Genomic DNA, 16468 nt, shown 5'->3' with positions numbered 1-16468 from the left:
TGCAAAAACTATCATTTAGGGATTATTTGTACAATTCTATGTGGCAGTACTCAGTCATACAACATGTGCATGTATTTATTAATTTCCATACGTAAAATCTGGAATTATTGAAACAATCTTAGACTTTTTTTGATAAAGAATTAGATTAAAAAGTCTTTATTTATAACAACATGGAAGTCATTCAATGTAAGAACTCAGATCACATTGCTGATATTCTAGAAGTAGAATGTAAATTAGGTTTTAACAATAATTCTGAGATTATTATATGTGGCAAATAATTTGTATGATATTCAACACTCTAGGTAATCAAATCACAGAGATTTTTTAAAAAGCATTGATTTGCATTTGTGACCAGTATTGCTTAGGAAAAACACCCAATACTATAAAGGTGTATAAAGTTTTGACTCAAAGGGGTCAGGGAAGGCTATCTTATGGAATTAATACTTGCGCTCAGATCCAAGGAAAGGAGCGGGCATTTTTAACTAAGTGAAGAAGGAAGAAGTCATTGCAGGCAAAGGGAATAGCTTCTGCAAAAGTTCTGTGGCTGAAGGGAGCATATCAGGTTTAAGAAACTGAAAGATGGCCAGTGTGGCTGGCATAGAGAGTAAAGAGGGATATGGTGCAAGATGAAGTAGATGTGGGCCAAATCATTAGGAGCTTTGAGGACCTGGAGTTTAATCTTTCCCCTGTGAGGAAAAGGAAATCATTTAATTTTCTGTTTTGAAAAGATCATTCCGGCTGCAATGTAGAGGAACCCAAGTGAACAACAATGGACTAGTTAAGAGGCTATTTCAGTAGTCCCAGGAAGTTGCTTATACTAGAGTCATGGTTGTAGAAAAGAAAAGGAACTGACAGATAATTTGCCTGGAGGGTAATGGTTCTTTGACCAGGTGATTCTGACACTACTACTCTCCTCTCCTGTTTCTCCACTCTTTAAAAAAATAGTGATACGAAATACAAAGTAGTGTTCTGTGATTAAATTATCACATTTTTATTAGAGATTATATTCTTGATAACAAACTAACACTCAAAATTTTATGTTTAGAATATTATAAAGAAATTTCTTCATCAAATGTAGGTTCATGGCTGGGCACGGTGGTTTCACATCTGTAATCCCAGCACTTTGGGAGGCCGAGGCAGCCGGATCACTTGCGGTCAGGAGTTTGAGACCAGCCTGGCCAACACGGTGAAACCCTGTCTCTACTAAAAATACAAAAAATTGGATGGGCATGGTGGCACGCACCTGTAATTGCAGCTACTCAGGAGGCTGAGGCGGGAGAATCGCTTGAACCTGGGAAGCAGAGGTTGCAGTAAGCCAAGAGCATACCATTACACTCCAGCCTGGGCAACAAGAGCAAGAATCCATCTCAAAAAAAAAAAAAAAAAAAGTAGGTTCATGACTTCTCACTTGAGAAGATGTGCATATTGGCCATGTAAGATTTTTTAAATGAAGGTCTCTTTTACAACTTTAAACTAAAGAAACAGTATCAAGGAATTGACATTTATAAGACATGCTCAAAGGCTAAAAAGTAAGTGAAAGCTAGAACCAGCACCCAGAGCCTATTTTTGTCTTGATGGCATTTACTGAATTGGCTAAACCTGGGCTTATGGTTTCATTGCCTTCGCAGACCTAGAGGATGGGAGACTAAGCTCAGTCTTTGAGGAGACATGCCACTGAGTGTCTGTGCACCTCTCCCCACCCCTTCTGCAAACTCCAAGGATAGTTGACTGTCACAGATTTTGGCACTAAGTTGAAGGGGTGGTGCAGGTTTGGGGTTGTTACTCTTTTGACATTTTCTAGTTGTAACCTAGCCTTTATGTTTTCATATCTAAATTGCACTTTTTGGGTTAGCCCAAAAGTACCTTATAATTTGACTATGGTTCAAAGTAATTCTGGACAATAGTAACCCCAGGCACTTGGCAGAAGCAAATGCATATCTCAGAAAAGATCACACAACTCAAAAAGAAACTGAAAATAATGGACTAGCCAAGACAACAGACAACAGACATAGACTCCCATTTCATGTAAGAATGATGAGATTATGATAGCTAACATTTTGTACTGCTTCCTATGAACCATGAACTGTTCCAGTACTTTACGTATTAATTCAATTAATCCTCACAACAATTCTAAAGTAGGGATTATTACTATCCCCATTTTACAGGTGAAGGAATAAAGCACAGAATAGGGATGTAACTTGACCAAGGTTAGTAAAGTGGTAGAACCAGGATTCTAGCCAGGCAGTATGGGTTCTAAAGTTAGGCTTTTAACCATTTTACTGTGCTGCTTGTGAGAAAGAGAATGAGATTATGAGAAGTTACAAATAGCTTTTTTGTGGAGTGGAGGAGAAAGAACTTTTAGAAATGAAATATATAGGCTGGGCGCAGTGATGCATGTCTGTAGTCTCAGTTCTTTGGAAAGCCAAAGCAGGACGATTGCCTAAGCCCAGGAGTTCGAGACCAGCCTGGGCAACATGATGAAACCCTCTATCTACAACAAATACAAAAATTAGCTGGGCATGGTGGTGCGTGCCTCTCGTCCCAGCTACTTGAGAGGTTGAGGTATGAGGATCCCTTGAGCCCAGGAGGTCGAGGCTGCAGTGAGCTGTGCTACTGCACTCCAGCCTGGGCAACAGAGTGAGACCCTATCTCAAAAAAAAAAAAAAAAAGAAAAAAGAAATGTGTAAATAAAAATCTTAAAAGTCAATGGACAGGCTTGACAATAGATTATAATTAATGACCTGGAAGACAACTTGAAAAATAAATTAACCAAAATAAAGAGACAGAAATGGAAAATATGTAAAAAGGAGGAGAAAACACGTAAAAAGGAGTAAAGGAAATTGGACAGCCAGAGCCTAAATTGCTAGTTTTCCCTGATAACCATTCTGTGTTTAATAAGTAGTTGATATGTTACTTGGATGCTCTGTTGCCTAGCTAAAGCTTCCATTACATCGCCTTCCTGATAGTGAGATTTGACTATGTGACAAGGATTTGGTAATTTGGGATGCAAATGCAAATGTGTGTAACTTCTGGGTCATGCCTATCAGAGGAAAGGGGTATGCCTTTTTCTTTCTCTTTCTTCCTTCCCATGAACTGGAACGTATACATGGCAATGAGGTATTTTTGCCTATGTAGAAGAGGGCAATACTCTAAGGAAGATAAAGCAATAAGACATAAGAGCTTGGCTCTCTCAGACTGCTAAGCTGCCAAACAAGACTGTCACGTGAGAGGAAAATAATTTGGTTAATTACAGCAACCTTGTCTACGTCTTAAATAATACAAGAAGAGCATGGAAAGGTCTATTAGTTGTCTAACTAGAATTTCAGATATTAAGAAAAGTCAAGTAGATACAATATTTAAGGAGATTACAATTAGAACTTTCAAAACTGCAAAAAGATACAAATTCAAGAAGTCAAATAAATCCTAAGCAGAGTAAATGGAAATCTAAACCTAAAGTCTTCATAGTTAAATTTGCAGATGATCAGAGATGTCAAAAATAACCTGAAGGAGAGGACAGATCACTTTCAAAAGCTCTGCAGTTAGGCTAGCAGTTGACTTAAGGAAAGGAAAGTAGAAATCAAGACAGTAGTGACTACAGTGTACTCAGAGTAAATAACCATTAAAGCTAAAATATCTTTGAAGAGTGAAGCAAAGTTTTCAGATAAATAAACTGGAAGTTTTCTCACCATTTGTACAGCACAAATTAAAATTCCAAACTTTACGTAGAAGGAAATTGACCCTAATGGAGGATCTGAAGATGTTGATTAGAAAAGAAAAATGGGCCCAGGCGTATTGGCACACACCTGTAATCTCAGCACCTTGGGAGGCCAAAGTGGGCGGATAGCTTGAGCCCAGGAGTTCGAGACCAGCCTGGGCAACATAGCAAAACCCTGTCTGTACCAAAAATACAAAAAATTAGCTGTACATGGTGGCGTGCACCTGTAGTCCCAGCTACTCTGGAGGCTGAGGTAAGAGGATTGCTTGAGCTCAGGAGGCAGAGGTTGCAGTGAGCCAAGATCGTGCCACTGCACTCCAGCCTGGTTGGGAGTTGAGACTGTCTCAAAACAAAAGCAAAACTAAAAATGGCTGAAATTAGTGAGCCAAGTGTCTAATTTAAGTTAGAAAGACATTTGAATAAACCAAAGGAAGGATATAAATAATAAACATAAAAGCAGAAATTAGAGAAGTAGAAGAGGTCTACAATGAAACATCTACAAAGCCAAAGTTGGTTTTTTGAAAAAGAGTAATAAAATTAACAAACCTGGTAAAATAGATCAAAAGTAAAAGAGGAAAGGCACAGATAAACAATACAAATGAAAAAGGAGATATAAGTAAAGATGCGGCAGATTATTTATAAAAGAGAGAAAAGTGCACACACTAACATTTTTGTTCAGGGAATCATTTTAAATGGTATATTATTGTATCTGTTGTCATAATAACATATCAAGCCTATCAAGACCACTTGTCAAACTTGCCAAAAATTTTACTCTTGAATAACTAAGATGGTTGAATTAAATATTTTAATCCCTTACTTGAATATTTGGAGAGTTACAAAGGTGCAATGAATCCAGTAACTGCTTCAGTCATACTTTACTGAAGATTGTGGTAAGATTTATTTGGGGTTATAGGTATGGATAAATTTCTTCAAAACAGTAGTATGTGTTCCCTTTTAATATATAAGGAAGATGAGGGGAAATGTGAAATTGTGGAAACCTTGTCTTTTTAAAAGTGTTTTTTAAAAAGGTATTACTAGTAATTTTTGGTGCTTGTACCAAAAAGTGATGGCACAGTACTGAGAATGATCCATAATTTAGTGTTTCTTTCTCTTAAAAAAAATTCTTATGAGCTTTATATTATATATTCACACTGTTCAGTGAACTAAATAATGTACCTAGGCAAGATATGGTTTTACCAGGGCAAGCCCCTTATTTTCTGGAGGACTGGTAGCAAATAGTGGTAGCACTTTTGTAACTAGCACAGTTCTAAACTAGTACATAAGAAAGTCCTAGGTTGACAAATGTCTACAGGCCCTAGGAAGCAACTGATACATATTATAGAAAATCCAAAAAGGACTTTTTTGGGAGTGGGGAGAGAAAGGAATGAAATTGATAGATTATCTGGCAAATTTGACAGAGTGGGAAATTATGTTGATAATTTCAGAATAAAGACAAATTATATGATGAAAGAGATGTAATCTTAATATATTACTTTGCTATGTGTTAAGAGATGTAAAATTATCATCTATATGATAGCAGTATCCAAATGCAAAAATGAGGAGATTCCAATATGAACTTTATTTAGAAATGTGAAGGGAAACACCCAAAGAAACAGGCAGGTAGAAGTTTAAAGTAGCTGTTGTAGATTCAGATATAGTGACTGTTTTTGTTTTTTTTTACTTGTAAGCCTTTCAGTAATATCTCCTAATAGTGCTAATCAAGCATGCATTGCTTTTGAGAGAGAGAGAGAGAGAGAGAGAGAGAGAGAGAGAAAGAAAACCGAAGCTTTTACAGAAGAGACTAGAATGATAATAGAATTTGAAATTTTATTATTTGAAAAAGGAGACTGTTTATGGAAAAAGAAGATAGAGTGGGGAAAATAACTGCCTTCAAATACTTTAAGGAGTATAGAATAGAAAAGGAATTTTCTTTTTTTTTTTGAGACCGAGTTTCGCTCTTGTTACCCAGGCTGTAGTGCAATGGCACGATTTCGGCTCACCGCAACCTCCGCCTCCTGGGTTCAGGCAATTCTCCTGCCTCAGCCTCCTGAGTAGCTGGGATTACAGGCATGCGCCACCATGCCCAGCTAATTTTTTTGTATTAGTAGAGACGGGGTTTCACCATGTTGACCAGGATGGTCTCGATCTCTTGACCTCGTGATCCACCCGCCTCGGCCTCCCAAAGTGCTGGGATTACAGGCTTGAGCCACTGCGCCCGGCCTTCTTTCTTATTTTATTTTATTCTTTTGAGACCAAAATTCACTCTTGTTGCCCAGGCTGGAGTGCAATGGTGCGATCTCAGCTCACTGGAACCTCTGCCTCCCGGTTTCAAGCAATTCTTCTGCCTCAGCCTCCTGAGTGGCTGGGATTATAGGCATGTGCCACCTTGCCTGGCTAATTTTGTATTTTTAGTACAGACAGGGTTTCTCTATGTTGATTAGGCTGGTCTCGAAATCCTGACCTCAGGTGGTCTGCCCACCTTGGCCTCAAAGTGCTGGGATTACAGATGACAGCCACCGTGTGGGCTGACGAATTCTGTTTCTTTTGTTTGCATGAGTGAGCAGAGCTGAAACCACCCAATAAGTAGCCAGTACCAAAAAACAGTGTTGTAAAGAAATTTCTAAACAATTGGATTACCCAGAAATGAATTGGTCTGTTTTTTGTTTTTTTTGTAAGTGTCAAGGTCTCACTCTGTTACCCAGGGTGGCTGAAGTACAGTGGTGCAGTCACGGCTCCTTGTGCCATAGAACTCCTGGGCTCAAGCGATCCTCTGGCCTCAAAGGTGAGAGCCACTGCGCCCAGCTGAAACAGACTTATGTGATGATAGAGTTCAAAGGGCTAGATGACCGTATCTACATATGTTTTTAGAGTGGATTGCCACAAATGAAAGTTACTGTATTTCAGGGGCCGGGCGCGGTGGCTCACGCCTGTAATCCCAGCACTTTGGGAGGTTGAGGCGGGTGGATCACGAGGTCAAGAGATCGAGACCTTCCTGGTCAACATGGTGAAACCCCGTCTCTACTAAAAATACAAAAAATTAGCTGGGCACAGTGGCGCGTGCCTGTAATCCCAGCTACTCAGGAGGCTGAGGCAGGAGAATTGCTTGAACCCAGGAGGCGGAGGTTGCGGTGAGCCGAGATCATGCCATTGCACTCCAGCCTGGGTAACAAGAGCGAAACTCGGTCTCAAAAAAAAAAAAAAAAAAAAGTAAGTTACTGTATTTCAGGAATTCTATTGTTAAATACTGACTTCAGCATTTAAAACAAGAAAACACAAAATTGGCTTTTCATAAAAAAATTTGCCTCATGTAAGTCAAGTGTACTCTTTTCTTTTCTCTCCCCCTGCCACCCCCGCCTCTTGCTCTGTCACCCAGGTTTGAGTTCAGTGGCGTAATCTTGGCTTTCTGCAACCTCCGCATCCCCAGTTCAAGTGCTTCTTGTGCCTTAGCCTCCCGAGTAGCTGGGATTACAGGTGTGTGCCACCACACCTGGCTAATTTCTGTATTTTTAGTACAGACAGGATTTCACCATGTTGGCCAGGCTGTTCTCAAACTCCTGACCTGAAGTGATCCACCTCCTTCGGCCTCCCAAAGTGCTGGGATTACAAGTGTGAGCCACCATGCCTGGCCAGCTCCAATAATTTTTGATATACTACATTTTAATTATTATTTGGTTCAAATTGTTTAATTTCTATCTTGATTTCTTCACCCATGGGTTATTTCGAATTTTGTTTAATTTACAAACATTTGGGGATAATGTGGTTAATATTGGTTACAGATTATACTCTGTATGATTTCAGTCCATTGAAATTTCTTGAGACTTGATTTATGGCTCAGCATGGTCTGTTCTAATAAGTTGTCCTTGTGCACTGGAAAAGAATGTACAGTTTGCAGTTGTTGGGTATGGTGTTCTATATGTCTGTTAGGTTAAGTTGATTCATTATCTACTCAAATTTTCTTTTCTTTTTTTTTTTTTGAGACGGAGTCTTGCTCTGTCGCAAGGCGGGAGTGCAGTGGCTCAATCTTGGCTCACTGCAACCTCCACCTCCTGGGTTCAAGAGATTCTTCCGCCTCAGCCTCCTGAGTAGCTGGGACCACAGGCATGTGCCACCACGCCCAGCTAATTTTTCTATTTTTAGTAGAGATGGGGTTTCACCATATTGGCCAGGATAGTCTCCATCTCTTGACCTCCTGATCCGCTCGCCTCGGCCTCACAGAGTGCTGGAATGACAGGCGTGAGCCACCGCGCCTGGCCAAATCTTCTGTATATCCTTCCTGGTTTTGTCTTCCCTTTCTGTCATTTACTGAGCGAATTCTGTTAAATTCTGTTCATGATTCCTATTCTGTCAGTTTTTGCTTCGTATGCTTTGATTTATATTTGAATTTTATTTTTCTATTGAGTGCTATTAATGTAAATTAATGTTAATATATTTGTATACATGGATTATCTGACATCTTTCCATTTATTTTCAGTTTGTTGATCTGTTTTTTGTTTCCTTGAGATTGTTTCTTAGGCTATTGTAAGAAATTCACAGTGTCTTGGGTATGAAATTAGAGAGTAGCTCAGCTTGGTGAATCTAATCTAAGTCTCTGATGATGTTGCGGTAAGATGGTTGCTGTCTGGGATCACCTTGAAGCCTTTATTATTCACAGATGTAGGAAGACAGAAACAGCTGGGACTCCGGCAACCATGTCTATTTCTGTGGTCTATCCAAAGTGGTGGCTGCATGGCAGCCTGACAGTTAGGACTCCACAGATATGTATCCTCAAAGAGAAAAATTCAGGAGTTAGCTCTGATGCCTTTTCTAACCGAGGTTAAGAGTTCAGATGGCACCATGTTGGCTGGATTTTATTCTTACTAAGGTTGCCTGTATTCAAGGGAGGGAAATATGTTTTTTCTTTCTACAAGCTTTTTAGGATTTTGTCTTTGTTTTTAGTGGTTTGGAATTTTAACTACATATGTTCTTTCCTCTTCCTACTGTGTTTGGCATTCATTGGGTGTTTTGAATCTGGTGATTCCTAACTTTTCTTAGTTTACTTCTGGAAATGTTCTTCTACTATTTAACTTTGGGTCTGGTGTTCTTTCTACACTCTCATCAGATAGCTGGCAAAACCTTTGGGTCTGTCCTCCTTACCTCTTCTTTCATACATTCCATCTTTCTGTTCTTTTGTTCATCACTGTTTGATTTGTATATTGCTATATTTATGTGATTTCATATTGCCAAAATGTTTAGTTTTTCTTTGATGTACTGTAAAGAGCATTGTTTTTTTGTTTTGGAAAGTTAAATCTTACCATGATTTTCATATTCACTCCCCTCCCCACCAGCATGTTGTGGTCAGTTATCACTTTTAAATATTTATGATCTCTGTAAAATTTAAAGATAACCAACAATATACTGCTTGTTAAGAAACTACCTTTACTGTTCCTTAATATAAAAACTTTTTCCTCCAAAATTTCTCATCACTAAATTTTATTTAATGAATTTTGTTTTGTTAGTTCATTTGTACAGGAGAAACTTTCGTCTGTAATATATTCATTTATGTTAAAAATTACAGAAACAACAAAGTTGGGATCAATTTACTTCACAAAGACAATCAAGTCATATTATTTTGTAAAATGTTAGAAATAGGTTTCCTGAAGGAAGAATGAAGAGTTAGGTTATAACTTGGACCATAATGTTAGGGACTCAAAATTGACTTAAGATTTAAACATAGTGTAATGTTTATGCCTGTCTTCCATATTTGTCAGAGAATCTTAAGATTCTTTGTCAGAGTAAGAAATTTTCTGGTGCTGTGTTGGGAGTGCAGGGCATAAGAGATTTCCATAAAAAGGCATGGGATTTGCTTGGAAGAACATGGAGGTTTTCTAACTTGGCAGTAATGAGTTAGAACTAACTCCCCTTAGAAATAAAAATTAACTTACATTCTTATTGGGAATTCTTTTGTGTGTGTGCTTTCTTGGGTGACCTATTTGATTTTTATATTTGTGAGTGTGCCTATGTGCATACATTTGTAACCCATGGCATTTATTAAGTGTAAATAAAATTTTCTATACATACTCTGTGTGAAAAATGGCTTTGGAACTAGAATGTCTTGCCATTTTAGTTGAGAAGCAGGGGCCAAATATGTTGTTGTTGCAGAATACCCAAAATAATTTGACCATCTCTGAGTTCTTTCCCCAGTTTCTGTTGCCCTAGAAAGGCTGGAGGCATTTGGGCAATATAAATGATCCTTGCTATATTAGGATTCTGTCTTGAAAGATACACATTTTTGGATTAGAGAGACGGTGAATTCACATCTTGTTAAAATGACAGCGATCCCAGACTTAAGAGGCCTGGAAAGTGGTAGGGATGTGGGCCTCCTTTTCTATGAAATATGTGCTCTTGTTTTTAGCTGTCAGTATTTTTCTTTTCATGGAAATGAAACCACTCTTTTTTGGGAGGGGGGATCTCCTAATACAGATAGAGGTATAGGATGCCTAGTGTCCAACGCCAACCTCTCCCACCTTACTCTACCTTTTAAAAAATGTGGTGTTTATTTTTAAGTACTCACCCAGTTCTTACCTTTCTTCTCTTTCTTATTAGTTGATCTCATCCACTGCTACGGTTTCAATGCTACCATCTTGACCAGCATTGTTGACTCCTGATTCTATACCTCTAGTCCATTGGTTTCCATGGAACTTCCAGACTTGGCTTTTAAAATATCTATCATTGTGTCCTTACCTGTTCTTCCCATAGGAATCTTACACTTAATTTTTGCAAGAAAGTATTATCTTTTTTTAAGACCTCCTTTTGTATTTTTCCTGTCTTAATTGAAGGTGGGCTATCAACCACTTACTTGCTCAAGCTAGATACCTAGGAGTTATCTCTGACTCTTCTTCATTCCTCTTAGTAGCTTCTTATCAGTTATAGAGTTCTGTCAGTTTTATCCTCAGAAAAGCATTGCCCCTCTTCAGCCTTAGTGCTCCTGTACAGGCCTGTGTCATCTCGCACTCGAGCTATTGCAGTAGCTTCCTAGCTGTTCTCTCTGCCACTAGTCTCTCCTTTCTTCAGTCCATTTTGCATACTGGCCGTTGTTTTTCCAGAATACAAATCTAATCATATTAATTTTTTAAAATAACATTGTCTTCTCCCCATTACTTACTAGATGAAATAAAAGCTGTTTAACACGGCAAATGCTGAGCTAGGTAGTATCCCTGGATCTTTTGTATGTAATTCTTTAGTGCATTTGCTTAAGCTGTTTCCTTTGCTTGGACTGTCCTTCTAAGCATTATAGCTGGAATATTCCTGTTCAGTTTTTTACTTAGCTCTTCATATGAGCTAGTCAAAATCAGAAACCTATCCTAGAGTCTTCTCTGTTCCTCCATCCTTCCTCAGCCCTTTAATTTTGTCTTACACCGGCTTTATTCCCATCATTTTGTAGTTGTTTCTTTCTCCTTTATAATCTCCTTGAGGATGGAAAACAGATATTTTTCATGTTTGTTTCCCTGACACCTAGTACAGAACTGGTACCTAGAAAATACTTTGCAAATGCTTGATTCAGAATAAAAATAATATTTGCCATTATAGCTGCTTTAGAGTGTCCTCACTATGTGTGTGTATTAGTTCGTTTTCACGCTGCTGATAAAACATACCTGAGACTGGGCAGTTTACAAAAGAGAGAGGTTTAATTGGACTTCGAGTTCCACGTGGCTGGGGAAGCCTTAACAATCATGGCAGAAGGCAAGGAGGAGCAAGTCCCATCTTACATGGATGGCAGCAGGCAAAGAGAGAATGAGAATCAAGCGAAACAGGTTTCCCCTTATAAAACCATCAGATCTCATGAGATTTATTCACTACCATGAGAACAGTATAGGAGAAACTGCCCCCATGATTCAGTTATCTCCAGCTGGCTCTGCCCTTGACACATGGGGATTACTAAATTCAAGGTGAGGCTGGGTGCAGTGGCTCACTCCTGTAATCTCAGCCCTTTGGGAGGCCAAGGTGGGCAGATCATGAGGTCAGGAGAATGAGACCAGCCTGGCCAACATGGTGAAACCCTGTCTCTACTAAAAATACAAAAATTAGCCAGGCATGGTGATGGTGCTTGTAATCCCAGCTACTCAGGAGGCTGAGGCAGGAGAATCACTTGAACCCAGGAGGTGGACAGTACAGTGAGCTGAGATTGCGCCACTTCACTCCAGCCTGGGCAACAGAGTGAGACTCCATCCCAAAGGGGAAAAAAAAGTCATTATTTCTTCAAATACTACCACTTCTCCCCATTCCAGTTGCATATATATGATACTGCTTGATAGCTTGATATTGTCCTGTAGTTCTAGTCTTTTTTTTCTTTTTCTTTTCTTACTACACCCCTAACCCCTCTACCCTTGCTTCTTTCTTCCCTCTCTCCTGTCTCCCTTTCCCCTTCTCTCCTTTCCCCCTATTCTCATCACATTTTAACTATGTTTAAATTTGGATATTTTCAATTGCTGTGTCTTCAGATCCTTTGAACTTACTTTCTGCGCTATTTAATATATTGTTAATACCATCCAGTGATATTTCTATTTCACATAATGTTTTTGAATACTGTAAGTTCTTTTTGGCTCTTATGTCTACCATTTCCTTCCTCATTTTTTTCTTTAAATTTTTGAGCATATTTATAATAGCAGTTTTAGAGTCCTCATTGACTAATTTTATCATCTCGTTTTTGGGACGGTTTCAGCTGGTTTATTTCACTCTGGTTTCAGGTCACATATTCTTTATTCTTCACATTTCTATTAATATTTTATTGGATGCTGGGCATTGTTAATTTTATATGGTTGAGTGGTGGAATTGTTTTTCTGCTTCTTTTAAAGAATTTTGGACTTTGTTCAGATAAGCAGTTGAGTTACACGTGGATCACTCCTTTTGAGACTTGTTTTAAGCTTTGTTAGGAAGCATCTAGAATATCATTTACTCTAGAGCTTATTTAGCTCTGCTACTAAGATAGGAGTTTTCTGAGGTTTCTAGTGAATTCCTAGTTTTTCAGCATGGAAAACTTCTAGTCAGAACCATATGAACTCTGGGAATTGTTCCACCTGTAAATCTCTATTTATTCTTTGCCTTACCTTTTGAAGTTAGTCAAAGCTTCAAACTGTGTGCTGGGCTTAGTTGTTGGCCACTGATTCAAGTGAATCCTTATGCAGATTTCTGGAATTTTATATGCATAGCTTCCACTTCTCTGGCACAGTTCCAAGCTCTGCTTGAGTTCTTTCTCCCTTTACCACAGTCTGAAAAGTGCCTCTAGGCAGAAAGCCAGAGCAGTGTTAGGTCTCACTTCATTTCTTTCGCATGTCAGAAATCACAGTCCTACACTGCTTATTATCCAATATCTAAAAAGTTTTATATCTTTTTGTTCACTGTTCTAGCTGTTACTGTGGGTTGAAAAGTCTGTTTCTAGTTATTCCACCATGGCCATTGAAAAGTATTTCCTATCTTTATACCTTTTAAGATAACCATGAAGATAAATAAAGTTTATGTTCCTTTTATTTTATCTGGCTGTTTGGGCCTTTTGGCATATATTGCTAATAACTGCTTATAGTGTTTAGCAATTTCATCTGATCTCCTGTTCACATCTTTAATTATTTTCAAGATGACATTTTAAATGGTTCAGCTATAATACAATAATGAACAAAATAGTACAGAATTACTATAGGATATTTTAAGCAAATAAAATAGCATGTACATTATATTAAAGCTCGAGTGAATGTTTTTAAAAAGTGCATAAGTTGTTTAAATGATAACTTTGCAAAGAATTGGGTTTATCATTGTAGTCAGAAGATTATCAGCTATTGAATTTAATTGTCTTGTTTTTTTATCAAAGATTCTTAGAAGTAATTTGAACATAATTGATGCCTAATCAAAGATGATCTTTAGAGAATTTAAATGTCTGAAAGTAATCCTATAAACGTACATTAAAATCTGTATGGATTTTGTTGTGTTGCTTCTGTTGTTCCTTTGATAGTCTTACAGGGAAAAAAAACAAACTCCTATATTTGATGTACTTGTTGTACATTATTAGGCTGTTAGCGTGTTTCTTAATCTTTTATTTTTTTGTTTTTCAGATCGTCAGTATTTAAACATACTACATCATGCGTGAGTACAAGCTAGTGGTCCTTGGTTCAGGAGGCGTTGGGAAGTCTGCTCTGGTAAGTTAGCCGCCTAACTGTAACTGATTAGTATAATACAAAAAGAATTTTGACATTTCCTTGCTTTCAGACTTCTAGACATCAAAGAGAAAAGGTGGCATTATTATATGCTGGTATGTGTCCCACAAGGGGCAGGAAATCATTTACCAACCACAGATGTATAGTTGTATAATGTTGGCTCATTTATTATATTTACCTAATCTTTGTTGGCTATCTTATATGTCAAGCACCAGTGTTTATGATTCAGAAAGGAGTAAGATTGTTCTCATTTTTAAGGACTTTACATTGTAGTGGGGAAAACTGATTATTACAGATTCTAGTGGGATAATTTCTTCCCTGCCTTCACCCTAGACTTACATGGAATGAAGGTCATTTTTTGTGTTCATGCTGTTTTAATTTAGTAAATAGTTATTGAGCTTCTTCAGTGTCAGATTCTAGGGTCACAGAAGTGAACAAAAACAGTCATAGTTTCTCACGGAGCTTGCATTATAGTGGAGGAGATGTAATAAATACACAATTAAACAAATAACTACTTGGTTATACTTGTGAGAGAGATACTCTGAAAGAAAAATATGGATTAATTTAGAAGAAAGGCAGAGTGGATGTGGGAGACAAATTGGGCATTAATACAGTATACTAGATAATTGTTTATGGAAGCTTGGATTAGGATCATGGCAATGAAGAAGAGAAAAGTAGATGTTTGAGGAAAACTGATATAACTTGGTGCTAGATTGATATGGGTACTAGGAGAGAGGGAACTGTCAAAGATGACTCCCAAATTTCTAGTTTGAGCTACTAATTTTATGGATGGTTTAAAAAAAGAAGAGAAACAGTGGAGAATGAGCTGTGAGAGTCAAAATTAAAGAGTCATGCCAAATTTTATGTTTGTGATATATTGAAGTAATAAAAAAGAGAGGCCTGCGATATGATTTTGGGTGCCATCAATATGGCAGTGATATTTAATTTCATGAGAATTACGTTACTGTTAGGCATGTAAATTAGTACCTCTGTCGAGAATGTTTAAGAATATCTGTCATTTTAATGGCATGTAACTTTCAATTCAGTGATTCCCTGTCTAAAAATGTAGCCCACATTTAAGTTCACATGTGCAAAATGACGTGGTCAAGAACCGTTGTAACATTCTTTACAGTGACAGGAGTCTGGAAACAACCTAAATGCATTCCATTAAGGGGCTAGTTAAGTACATTTTAATACATATTCAGAGTAGAACACAGCCACAGGAAGAATGCAACAGCTCTTTATATACCAATATGCAATGATAGCCACCATGTATTATTAGAGAGAAAAAAGGTACTAAACAGTGTAAACTATAATATTTTAATATAATGTTTTAGATTTTAAAAAATGTAGGCCAAGGGGAGATACCTGTAAAATCATAGAGTATTTCTGTAAGGTTAAACAAACTATGGCTAACATCAGTTACTTTCTTGGAAGTAGGATTGGATAACTGGGAACGAGGGTGGTAGATAAGCTTATTTACTACTGCATAGCGTTTTGTGCCTTTTGAATTTCGTCCTGTGTCCATGAATTAGCTTTTCAAAAATAAAAAATTTTGGAAAAAATCCATAGGGGTGAAAGAGGTCTAGGGAGATACTAGACAGAGAAGAGCCCAGACTGAGCTCTGGGTACCTCTCAACTTTTAGAAAGTAGGTAGGATTGGCGGGGTGCGACGGCTCACGCTGTAACCTCAGCACTTTGGGAGAGGTGGGTGGATCACGAGGTCAGGAGATCAAGACCATCTTGGCTAACGTACTGAAACCCTGTCTCTACTAAAAATACAAAAAAAATTGCCAGGTGTGGTGGTACGCGTCTGTAGTCCCAGCTACTTGGGAGGCTGAGGCAGGAGAATTGCTTGAATCGGAGAGTCTCGCTCTGTCTCAAAAAAAAAAAAAAAGAGAAACTGGGTAGGTTTGGAAGATATAGCATAGAAGAGTGTATCTTTACTTGATCGCTCAAAAGTCAAGTGAAAAAGAGGAAAGAGATGATCAGAGATGTGCATAGAGGTAGTTGGATATGATAAAGGAAGCAGCTTTAGCCAGGTCATGTTGCCATAACCATGGTGGGGTGGGTTGAAGAGTAAATGAGAGCTGAGGAAATAGAATATAGACACTTGAGGAAACTTGATTATGAGAGGGAACAGAGAATGGGGGCAGAAGCTGGAGGGATATTGGGGTTAAGGGAGGTTTTTGCTTTTGTTTTAGAATTGGAGATAGTAAAGCATATTTGTATGCTAGAGATGCTGGAGGCAATTCCTCTCCACTGGAGAGGAGAATGAGGATCCAGGAGAGGAAAAGAGGAGATGATCCAGTACAAAAACCAGAGGAATAAAATTATAATCTATATGAATGAATGAATGAGATATCCCTGAAGATTAAGACAGAGGGTAAGAGTCAGAGGAGTAGTAAAACATTACTTTTAGTAAGAAAGAAATGAGAAGCGTTGGATTGTTTTGCATTCTTGTAAATCTTACTAATGTCTGGCTTATAGAAGGCACATGGTCTTATGCCTGCTTCTGTATCCAGTCTCTTGCAATAGCACATGATCTATACCCTTTGGAAGATTTCACTGT

The 16468-nt window shown here is 38.1% G+C and overlaps 1 protein-coding gene across 6 annotated transcripts in view; it reads left to right on the top strand.

The window, feature by feature from the left end:
• RAP1A (RAP1A, member of RAS oncogene family) overlaps window positions 1–16468 on the top strand; it is an 85611-nt gene that overhangs the window by 44405 nt on the left and 24738 nt on the right. For all 6 annotated transcript variants that reach the window (XM_012468151.3, XM_064372718.1, XM_064372720.1 and 3 more), the window contains exon 2: window positions 13795–13878. In XM_012468151.3, the coding sequence (XP_012323574.1) occupies window positions 13822–13878 (57 nt within the window). In that variant the 5' untranslated portion in view covers window positions 13795–13821. The remainder of the gene's footprint in view (window positions 1–13794; window positions 13879–16468) is intronic.

Source organism: Aotus nancymaae, unplaced genomic scaffold (assembly GCF_030222135.1).
Source record: "Aotus nancymaae isolate 86718 unplaced genomic scaffold, 86718_ANA_hifiasm-v0.15.2.pri h1tg000007l, whole genome shotgun sequence".
NCBI classification, from domain to species: domain Eukaryota; kingdom Metazoa; phylum Chordata; class Mammalia; order Primates; family Aotidae; genus Aotus; species Aotus nancymaae.
Note: the sequence above shows the minus strand (reverse complement) of the source record. Positions and strands in the feature narration are given on the sequence as shown.